Here is a 12,168-nt window from a genome sequence, read left to right on the forward strand (position 1 = left end):
TATTTGACATTTGAGTTTTGTATGTCTTATATCCTGAACTAGATTTCCTTAAAGCTTGTATTTTAGTACCCTTTGTTCTTCATAATGCCCTAAGCAGCCCAGTGCTAGATATAAGGTAGGTCCTTAATATTAGATTAGATATTTAGTTTAAACTTAACCTAATTAGACTTCTAATTGGGCTGAATCTTGCCTGGATTTTTTTCCTTACATATTTACCAAGCAAATTACTGGTACAGGTTGTAAGTGGTATGTTTAACTTATAAAAGAAAGCACTTTTGGAGAGTCCACTGATTACACTCAAATGGAGAATTGCAATTGAATTTTTTTTCTTTAGTAAGTCATATTGGATTGGACACTTTCTATTGCTTGCTGTATGTACTTAGTATATCTTTAGAGTCATATCTTTTAAAATATTTTGTGATTCAGGCTTGTTAGTATTTCAGGTTATCTTTCTAATTAGCTAGAATTAACAAAGCTTTACTATAAAGACAGACAACATAGCAGAATAGAGAAAAAAAATCTCTAGGCCAGAAATCTGCCTCTTAAACAGGTCCCAGCATTGTAACAGACTGTACATCTTTGGCTAGGTTACTTAATTTCTCTGTGCGTTTGGTTTATTCTTTGCAAAGGCATTTTTCCTGAACTTCAAAAATTGAAATTATTTAAATTTTCTTGGATTGATAGTATTTGCTGACTGTCAACATGCATGTGGGGCTTTTTGATTCCAGTTATAATAATTGTTATTATTCAATTATTAAAAATAACTCCTTGCATTTTACAGTTTCAACCTTCTAAAAGATTCAATTTAACAGACATGAAATACTCGTGTACTCTTAATGCTCTGTTCATTGGGAACTACAAAAGGAAAAAGACTAGCTACTGGAGAGGACAGAATTTAGCTAGACAGGCGAGAATAAAATATATGATAGTCCTGTGCCGTATAGTATGTCTTCTGACTAATAGCGCCACCTGTGGTCTGTGGTCTCTAAAGACTGCAACTTTGACCTTCCACCCAAACAGACTGTCCATTAGGGCTCTCTGGCAAAACAACCCAGAAGGACCTTTCTTTTTAGGATAAACCAGTCTTAACAAAGACAGCTTACCCTTCACTGTGGTCCTTTGATAGAAAGAACCTGCTGTTTTTGGCCTTGCTGGATCCAGGTTTCCTCTAGGAAATGATCTCTAGATTTAATTTATGTCAAGATTGGGAAATTTCTTTAATTATTTTTTCTTTTGCCACTACCATCTTTGAAATAGAAATCAATTGCGTCAACCTAATTTTTTTCTTTCTTTTGGTGAGGAAGACCAGCCCTGAGCTAACATCCAATGCCAATCCTCCTCTCTTTTGCTGAGGCAGACTGGCCCTGGGCTAACATCCATGCCCATCTTCCTCTACTTTATATGGGATGCCGCCACAGCATGGCTTAACAAGCGGTGCGTTGGTGCTCACCCGGATCCGAACCGGTGAACCCCGCGCCGCCACAGCGGAGTGCACACACTTAACCGCTTGTGCCACTGGGCCAGCCCCAACCTAATTTTAATTTTAAAAGAAATCAGGAAGTACTAATTCTCAGACTCATTTTTATTGGTAATAGCCAGTTTCACAAAATTTTCTATGCAAAAACACATTAAATAAAATCTCATTTATGAACACTTAAAGTTTTAGGTTTTTGTGATTTTATCTTTTTTTCTGTTTGCTTTTATATTTTTGAGGACTTTTAAATGGCTCTAATTTTGCTTTAAATATATATATATATATTTTTGTGAGGAATATTAGCCCTGAGTTAACAACTGATGCCAATCCTCCTCTTTTTGCTGAGGAAGATTGGCCCTGGGCTAACATCCACGCCCATCTTCCTCTACTTTATATGGGACGCTGCCACAGCATGGCTTGACAAGTGGTGCGGTGCATTGGTGTGCGCCCGGGATCTGAACCTGCGAACCCCAGGCCACCGCAGCGGAGCACGCACGCTTAACTGCTATTCCACCAGGCCGGCCCTGCTTTCAATATCTTTTAAGAGTTTTTGATGTTGAACAAATAATTTCATTTAGTTTAGCCAAGGCTACATTCAAATTGGAACTGAAGATCAAGTGGTTCAGTGGAAAGCTAGATGAAGGATTATATTTATATAAAGAGTACTATGATTATGATTAGAGCTGGACTGATCATTTCACTCTCCTGCCCCAAAACCTCAGTGACTCCCCATTTCCTGTGGAATTAAATGAGAACTCGTCACCCCAACATTCAGGTCCTTAGTATTAGTCTAGCTTATCTTTCCATCCTTGCTTACATCCCAAAACTCTAGGGAACAGAGCTGTTTGTTTCCCCCAAATATATACCCTATGCTTTCCCTCCTTAGAGTCTTTACTCTTGCATTGTCCTCTCACTGAAATGCCACCCAGCTTACCTGTTGAAAGGCTATTCATCTCTCCATGTCCAGTTCAAAAGTTGTCACCTTCATACAACCTAGAGGGATTCTTTACTTATTTCTCCACTTTTATCATCTACTCTCTCCCCTCCCAAATTCCTCTCTCTACTTTGTAACTTTTACAGGATTTATTTCATTCTTCCTTTTGTGGTTATTTGTGTGTTTGTGTTTTCTACTAAATTTGTAGGTCTGTTGAATGTAGGAAATGTGTCTTACCTATTTTAAAATCTCCCATAGTACCTTCCGCATCACAAGTGTTTGGTACATGTTTATCAAGTTGAATTCAAATGGAGGAAGGAAAGTGATTATTCTAGAAGCAGAGATTATCATCTGTTGTTATTTGTGCAGAATGGAAATAAAATGGGCACAATGTATAATTTATTACGATTTGTTATGGTACAGTTAATACCAATAATAATGTGAATTGTTGGAAAACAATTTGGTATAACAGTTATAGTCATACCAAAGATTATAAAGCAGAAAGTGAAAAACTGCTTGTCGTCCCACAACCTAGAGACAACCCCTATAAACATTTTGGTAAATATCCTTCCAGACTTATTTTCTAAGTTTTTATATACATACATACTATATATTGTTTCTCTTTTCAGAAAATGCAACCAACTGTACATACTGTTTTATAACTTTTTTTTATAAGCCATAAATCGTGGATGTCTTTCCATGTAAATAAAGAAGCCCATATCATTATTCAGTGGTCTCTTAGTATTCTTTACTGTAGAATTTATTTAATTAATCTCCTGTTGATATTTTGCTATCTTAAGCCACCACTGTGATGAAATCCACTTGTGTCATTAGTCCCTTAGAATGAACTACCAGAAGTGGAATGACCAGGTCAAAGAGAGTATCCTGTTTAAGACTTTTAGTACTTATTACTCCAGAAAGTTTGTATATAGTTCTACTCCCACCAATAGTACACGAAAGTACCAAACTAATTCCTCACACCCTTGCCAACTCTGGGTATTATCATTCTTTTGATTTTTTTAGACAGAACATTTTTTAAAATATCACTTCAGGGATTTCATTATGCATGTTTTGTACCATTTTAGGAATCCATACTGCTATAGGCTTATTTTTATCCAAAGTGAAATATGAGAGGTAAATCTTTTCCTATCTTATGATTCTAGATTTTGTGGGAGTGGAAATATAAAGGGATGGAGGAGTACCTTCTGTCTATATAATTATTTATAATAATGTAAATTTATTTTTCAACAATTAAAAAGAACCTAGTGTATGTCTATTATAATACTAAAGTTTTTTCTTAAAAGATTAATAGGATTTAAATTGATACAAACAAAATCTATCTTTTGTTGAGTACTTACTACTTGTTAGCTAATGTACTAGGTGTTTTTAATGATTTATCACAATCTATGTGGTAGATGGAGAAATCTTTATTTTATAGATGAGGAAACTGAGGCTCAGAAAGATAAAGCAACTAACCCACAGTGACAATGATAGCTAAGTAATAGAGCTGGAATTTGGACATTCTTTTATTTGGTACTGAATTGATTATGCTGTAAGACCTAAATAGACAGAAATTGTCATTATTTATCTGCTGTTGAGTCTATTGATGTCAAAGCTTTTTCTTTTTTCTCAGAATTGAGAAGAGAATATCATATAAAATTTAATAGTAGGTTAGTGCTATTAAAGTTTCTCTGCTGAATAGTTTGTACAACAGGGTTCTTTAAGGAGTGATGCCCTACAAAATTGAAAAGCTTCTCTGTAAATTGTAATCCTTCAACTCTTTCTCAAAGGCTAACTGTTAGGAAACATAGCCTATTGTATGTATGTGCCTATTAGCCTAGAGAATAACAAAGCACTTAAGGAATGCAGGGTACTCTGAGCCAAAAGATGCCTTGTATGCCTCTGTCTCTAACTCTTACTTTGATAACTGGTTAATCATTAGATGATTAGATATTTTTTGTTTACCTACTATGTAATGGTTTGGGAGTTTTAAAAAAAAAGATGGTCACTTATTCTCGTAGAGTTTATTGTTCAAAGCAGAAGACAGACTCCTAAATAAGAAGCTACAGTTCAGTATGATTAGTTGCTTCCCCTAAAAAGAACTCTCATATTGAATCATGAGACAAATCCTCACTATATGTTGTATGCAAAAGGCAGGTGTACAAGAAACTTCAAATGTAAATTGAAAGACTCAAAAAGAGACTCTAAAATAAAATGAAGGTAAATGAGTATCACCAAGATGGGAAAAGCTGACTGTAGGGGTATTTGAAAGTCCTTGCAGAGAAAGTGACATTTAACATTTCTCTGAAAGGCCAAGGAGTATTTTATAGGCAGAGAATGTGGAAGGGGAATTTTAGGCAAAGGGAATATAGCATGTCCAAAAGAAGAGAGGTTTTGAAAGACTATGGTGGTACATGTGGAGAATAGAAAGTAGTTTGTTTGTGCCAGGGCTCAAGGAGTTCCCTGGGTGGGAACTGGTGGGAGAGAAACTGTGAAAGAAGTTTGGGTCTAGTTTGTGAAGGTTATTGTATCATGCGAGGTGTTTAGACTTTATCCTGAAGTCACTAACAGTTAGGCAGGGGAGTGATAGGATTCTGTCTGTGTGCTTGATAGCATGTAAGGGATTGGAGGGAAGGAAGGCTGGAGAGAGCGAGACCAGTAAGTAGATTATTGCAATAGTCCAGGCAGAAGATGATAAGAATCTAAGGAAAGGCACTGGCAGTGAATATATATGGGAACAGTTAGATCTGAGAGACATTTTAAGAGTAGAATGGAGTAGAGTGAAAACAGCATGGAGGCAGTTTGGAGACAGACGCTCTGGCTTTAAGTACCTGGATTTAGCTACTTATTAATTCTACAATCCTAGGCAAATTAACTCCTGTACTCTGAGCCTCAGTTTGCCATCTGCAAAAGACAGGTAATAATCTCTTCTTAATAGGGCTGATATCAAGAGTAAATGAAATAAAATATCTGGAAGTGTTGGGGTACTCACAACCTCTATACGATGTTGTTATGACTTCAAAGAAAGGAAAAGGAGAGTCTCCTAGATGACCTTGAGGCTTCTAGCTGGGTTGGTAGTGGGGCTTAGAGAAGACAAATAGTGAGTTTGATTTTAGATATATTAAGTTTGAGCTACATTTGAGATATCCAGATTGGGATCTCCAGGAGGCAGCTGGAAACATAGATTGGAGCTCAGAGAGAAGTGACATATAATAGAGAGATTTGAAATGATAGCTATGGGAGATTCCATGGGAACCCCAAATGGACAGTGTTGTCTCCCTTGTCTTCTGCCAGTGTCCTGCACGTCTCTCAGATTCAGAGAATGAAGAACCTTCACGAGGCAAGATGACACAGACACATCGCTCGGCATTTGTTTCCAAGAACAACTCCTACTCCTTAGCTTTCTTGGCAGGGTAAGAGACTGATACTGAATTCAGTCAGGGTTCTTTCATTTTGAGGTATGAGACAGAAGGGACTGGGGGAGCAAAAGTGTTTGTTGTAGCTACTTTGGGGGAGGTGTGAGTTGGGAAAAGAGATGGGAACTGGTTTTCAAATATGGATTGGGACAAGGGGCTGACCTGAATTTTTAAAGAAAAATAAATTTTACCCATTTCTGGTATCCTTTGGGTAGGACTGTGCTAATTGCTGTGCTGCAAAGTGTGACCTTTCTATCCTGCGAGGAAGCAACAAAGCCTTCTTCAGCTGACAATATCCATGGATTCTCTCTGTGGATTTTTTTCTCTTAGTAGGAAGTGAGGCCAGAGTTGATTTTATTTTCAATGCCTAGAACTAAAATATATCTTGATAGGTTTCAAGAGGGCAAACGGAAAAGTTTTTAAGACCCTTGTCAAGGAATCTCTTGATCCTTTAGACTTTGCAGGCACTGTGGAGGAAAGGAGGGAGGAATTGGATGGTTGTTGGATGATGGGGGAATAATGAAGGGCTAGATGGAAGCAAAAAAGAAGAAAGGATGGATAGATAGGAGGAAGGAAAGGAAGGGAAGAAGAAATGGAGGAAGGAAGCTAGGAAGTCATAATTCATTCAACAGACATTTTGTGAGCCTCTCTGTATGTTCTCTATTTTAATATAAAGATGAAAAGACACAATCTTTACCCCATTTTGTTGTCTTTTAAACAACAAAAAGGTAGCATTGTTCACCTTTATTTCTAGGGTTCCTCTCTTGCTTCCCAGCAGCACTATGAAGTAGATCTCTCATTCTTGCTGCCCCTATGAACATACACCTGGACCCTTTTTATCTTAAGGTTTTTTGTTGCTAGTCACTAATAAATAGGACCAAAAAAAGCTACTAAGAATGTTATAAAGTATGTACTATTGTGATTTCTGATGTTGTTTTTGTATCTGAATCCTTTTTGTATATGCTCTTTTGGAGCAGTCTGATTTTCCTGTTATTTCTGAGAGTAAAATTCACTAAACCTCCCCTTGCCTTTAATGCCTCCCCTTCTCTAGGTAGTGGTAACTCCTTCTTCCAGGAAGGCCCATCTGACACTTGTTGAATGGCTACTGTATTGTAGCCACTTATGCTTGACTGATGGAATCAGGACCCAATAAGTAAGATGTAAGCCACTGTACTTTCCATTTATGATGAAGATGAAACTCTTGCATTGTGCATATGAGCTTGAACTATAGATGTCCTCTAAAGTTAAAAAATTCAAGATTGCTTGACTAAGGGTTGTCAGCCGTTGTTGTGTATATGGATTTCCCCCCATTTATAGCAGGCATATCTTAACAATTATAAGAGGGATCTACTGAAAACAGAAAAAGATCATATCATTCATTCCAATCAAGTTACAATAATACTCCCTGAAACAAATAAATATTGCTTTAGGCAATCTGTGATTAGTTAATTAATATCTCATAATTTGAAATGACTTGGAAAAATTTTTTTATTAAAATCCAAATATGATTCCAAGGCCAAGTTGTCCCAATTAGTTGGAGTGGATATTGAACAGGTGAATTACTTCTCACCAGTTTCAGTCTCTACTCTTGTAATTCATTCTTTTAAAGGGAGTAACAGGTTAATATTTCATTACTTAGAAATGTCTAGCAAGGAACTTAGAAAATTCTTCTCTAAAGGGCAAAATGTAAAGTCTATACAGAGGGGTGTGATTTTGATTGTGTGTGGCTCTGGAATATCTGTAATATGTCTTCTTTTCCTGCTCCTTGGTCCATCCTTGCCCTTACCCTATATCATTGAGCCACAGTGGGACTAATTTATAGGAAATTATTCACTTAACATTTTATTGTTAAGAAATGTTTACAATTGGTATTACACATTTCTGGATCTCAGCGTTCGTTTTTTCCAAATATCCAAGGTTGTTGGCTGAGTTCAGTTATTAATAAAGTTATTAAAACAATTAATTGGATTTGGTTGGTAGGGGTATCTTTTTAGGAAATAGTTTGCTGATGTCATGGAAACAAAACCTTAGGTTGGAAAATCTATTACGGTAATATGTGAATTGCATCTCTTATTTAGTCAACATATTTTTTTTCTTAGATAAGAAAATATTAAGTTTCAGTTACAAATGATATTTAGGAAAGCAATATGGAGTTGTTAGTGCTAACAATGAGATGTAGCCCATGGATATATTAAAAAAGAATTAGCATGGCAATGGTTGCACAACAATGTGACTGTAAACTTAAAATGGTTAAAATAGGGCCGGCCCTGTGGCTTAGCGGTTAAGTGCACGCGCTCCGCTGCTGGCGGCCTGGGTTCAGATCCCGGGTGCGCACCGACGCACCGCTTCTCTGGCCATGCTGAGGCCGCGTCCCACATACAGCAACTAGAAGGATGTGCAGCTATGACGTACAACTATCTACTGGGGCTGTGGGGGAAAAAATAAATAAATAAAATTATAAAAAAAAAAAATGGTTAAAATAGTAACTTTTGTGTTATATATATTTTACCACACCAAAAAAAGGGGGATTAGGGGCCAGCCTGGTGGAGTAGTGGTTAAGTTCGCGTGCCCCGCTTTGGCATCCTGGGGTTTGCAAGTTTGGATCCTGGGCGCGGACCTATGCACTACTTATCAAGCCATGCTGTGACAGGCATCCCGCATATAAAGTAGAGGAAGATGGGCACGGATGTTAGCCCAGGGCTAATCTTCCTCAGCAAAGAGAGGAGGATTGGCAACAGATGTTAGCTCAGGGCTAATCTTCCTCACAAAAAAAAAATTTTTTTTCGGTATACTCTTCCCATATTTATTACTTAATGTGGTCTTGATTCTCTGTTAAGGCACAGTCTTTATTTTTACTGTAAGTCACTTTAAAGTCTTCCTGGAAATAGGGTATAACCATAAAAATAAATACACATACACACACATATAAATATAATCAAATATTTCCAGTTTAAAAAATAAAAAAAAAGAAAATTATGCAGTAATGCCAGTACTGCCATTCCGTATCTTAAGTAAATGGTGCCTAGCAAGATTTCTGGCGCATGATAAGCCTTCGGTGAATATTGCTGCCACTATTTTATCTTCTTTTACAACGTGGACTCTTAGAGCTGAGAAGGACCTTTTGTTGTTAGTGCCATTGAATTGATTCCGACTCCTAGTGACCCTGTGTACAGCAGAGGGGAACCCTGTCCAGTCTTTCTGTGCCATCCTTTCTTCTGCTGCTACATCAGACAGTGCTTTTCTGCTATTCCTAGGGTATTCAGGGCCAATTTTTTCGGAAATCGGTGGCCAGGTCCTTCTTCCTACTCTCTGCTGAAACCTGTCCATCATGGGTGACTCTGCTGATACGTGAAATACTGGTGGCACAGCTTTCAGCATCACAGCAACATGCAGCTGCCACAGTGTGACAACTGACAGACAGGTGGTGTGGTTCCCTGACCAGGAAACGAATCTGGTCCATGGCCGTGAGAGCACCAGATCTTAACTACTAGACCACCAAAGGACCTTAAATATCATCTTATCTAATTCTTTTGTTTTATGGATGAGAAGACTAAAGCCCAGAGAGAGAATATGGCTTGCCAAATCTTAGACTACTAGAGTAGTAGGAAACTGAATTAGAACTGAGATTTCTTGGCTCTTTCCACTATACCCCATTGTTCCCCATGACCTTCTTATAGATCCTTGTGCTGCCTCTGTCCCTCTTCCCACTAGATTTTAAAATCCTTTACAAGCAGGGACAGCATCTTGTTCACCATTATATTTGCAGTACTTAGTACAGTGTCTGGCACATAGTAGAGGCTCAATAAATACTTGTGGATTATTGGAATAAGATAGGTCTTGTGCCTATGGGTAGGTTATACTGGGGCTTTGTCAGAATTGATTGTCAAACTTACAGCATAGGGTGTCTAGGAGGGAGGGCTTCAGGAGCTGTGGAGGCACAGATTGACTGGTGGCTGTTTTTTAGACTAGATTCCATAGGATTAATATGGGATTTAGGGGGTGTGGTGACCACATTGATAATTGCCTTTAGCCTTCTAATGCATTAGCAATAGCTTATGATGATACTTTTTATAGATTCTATAAAAGAAAAATCTGTGTTTCACTGAGTAGTAGTTAAGCCTTAATTAAGTAGAAATTAGCTAAATTGTTTTGTTTTCTAATGTCCAAATATTTTAAGCCTGAGTCTGTGGTTCGGAGTGGGGTGCATTAAAAGAGACCTGAAATGGCTGTGCTTACTATAAGGTGTATGTGTAAGGAGAGATATGGACAGACACTGACTGACAGACTCAGCAATATTAAATGCATGCCCGGTCAGTGTTGGAGTGAATTAAAATATGCAGACTTGTCCCTCTTCCTTAAAATGAACAAATGAAAATACAGGTGCTTTCAGGTAACAGATACCAAACAGACACCAAAGTGATATGATATGGGAGGACTAGCTCTATGAGAGGAGGCAAAGCCAGAGAGGTGGGCAGGCTAGTCTAGGGGAGGTTTTAGGGATGAAGTGGCAGTGTGAGCTTTCGTGAAATCATTTGACCGCCTTCTATCTCGTGTATGTAAAATGCAGGTTCGTTGTTATGCCCAACCTACGTGCCGGGCAGGGGGTTTTACTGAATGATTTCTTAAGATTCTTTTCACCTCTAAAATGGAAGTGTCTAGAAGTGGCTTAAAGCAGAGTTTCAAAGGGAGGAGGAAATGAGGCCAGGGCATGAAAAGAAAGGGATGAGGGCAATTAGAAATTCCCATAAGAATCTAAAGATTAGACTTAGCAAGTTGTGTGTGGGGAATAGTCAAACAGTAACCATGAGGGAGAGAAGACTATGAGAGAAAGATGAAGTAATGAGTTAAAAGAAACCACAAGGCTTGATGATGGTCTGGGGCAGGCTGTGTGTGTGTGAGTGTGTGTGCTGGGGGAGGGATAAAGGAACTGAAACAAATCAAGTGGATGAGCTGGTTATTAAGAGGTCAAATCTTGTTAAATGGAATACGAGGGAGCTGGCCCCGTGGCATAGTGGTTAAGTTTGCGTGCTCCACTTCAGTGTCCCAGGGTTCACAGGTTTAGATCCCAGCTGCGGACCTACGCACAGCGCTCATCAAGCCATGCTGTGGTGGCATCCCATATACAAAATAGAGAAAGATGGGCACAGATGTTAGCTCAGAGCTAATCCTCCTCAGCAAAAAGAGGAGGATTGGCAATGGATGTTAGCTCAGAGTCAGTCTTCCTCACACACACACACACAAAAGTAATGGAATACGGTTGGAAAAGGAAGACAGCTTAAGAAGTGATGTGGAACTTAAGGAGAGTGGCAGGTTTTAAGGTGTCAGTAATATCTGCCATATTAGAACAGAAATATCCTGGTAGTTTTCAAAGGGGCCTGGTGGGATGGTGAGGGATAGCATCAGGGGAACTAGCCTTTCCCAGTGCTTCCTGCCATGATGAATACTTTACCTACCCTCATTTCATTTAGTTCTCACATTAATCCTACAAGACCTGTAATATTATTCCCATTTTACAGCTAAGGAAAATGCAGTTCAAAGAGGTTAAGTAACTCACCCAAGAACTTCTCACCGCAGGAGAGTGACAGAGATGGAATTGGAACTCAGGTCTCTCTTGACTCCATACCTATCCGCTTTCTATCAAACCATTGTCAGAACCCTGTGACAAAAGGCCCTTCGCTTGGGTCTTTGTCTTGAAATGATCTACCTTTGCAACAGAAAGCTGACTTCCTTTGTTTAATAATTTATAGCCTGCCTTGTTCTATAGCCTGCCTTGTTCTAAAAAGATACAAGTTTGCTACAGAGTTGGGTAAGAAGCTGTCCAGTTACCCTGCTGTTAACCGGAACACAAATCCTTCTGCATTATGCTAGACCTTTTGAAATAAGCTGTGGAAGCAGTGTTCCTGTCCATTAGCAAATGAGTACTAGTGTATATCCAGAATAGGTAAATATGTACACACAGAAAGTAGATCAGTTGTTGCTTAGGGCTGGAGGGGAATGGGAGGTTTAGGAGTGATAGCTAAAGGGTATGAAGTTTCTTTATGAGGTGATGGAAGTCTTCTAAAATTATAGTGATGGTTAAATAACTCTGTGAATATACTAAAAACTGTTACGTTGTACACTTAAAAAAAAAGGAATACTGGTGTACACAAGGCAGATAACCCAGATCATAAAAATATAAATACAGTGCAACTATGACATACAACTATCTACTGGGGCTTTGGGGAGAAAAAGGAGGAGGATTGGTGATGGATGTTAGCTCAGAGCCGGTCTTCCTCAGCAAAAAAAAAAAAAAAAAAAGAGGAGGATTAACACAGATGTTAGCTCAGGGCTGATCTTCCTCACAC

General features: G+C 38.5%; 1 protein-coding gene across 1 annotated transcript in view; it reads left to right on the plus strand.

Annotated features, from left to right (window-relative positions):
- RNF169 (ring finger protein 169) overlaps positions 1-12,168 on the plus strand; it is an 83,416-nt gene that overhangs the window by 49,738 nt on the left and 21,510 nt on the right. Inside the window, exon 4 of the mRNA XM_087433454.1 lies at positions 5,703-5,821. Within this exon, the coding sequence (XP_087289580.1) occupies positions 5,703-5,821 (119 nt within the window). The remainder of the gene's footprint in view (positions 1-5,702; positions 5,822-12,168) is intronic.

The sequence above is a fragment of the Ceratotherium simum genome, chromosome 7, assembly GCF_057802395.1.
Source record: "Ceratotherium simum simum isolate JZ-2026a chromosome 7, ASM5780239v1, whole genome shotgun sequence".
Classification (NCBI taxonomy): Eukaryota; Metazoa; Chordata; class Mammalia; order Perissodactyla; family Rhinocerotidae; genus Ceratotherium; species Ceratotherium simum.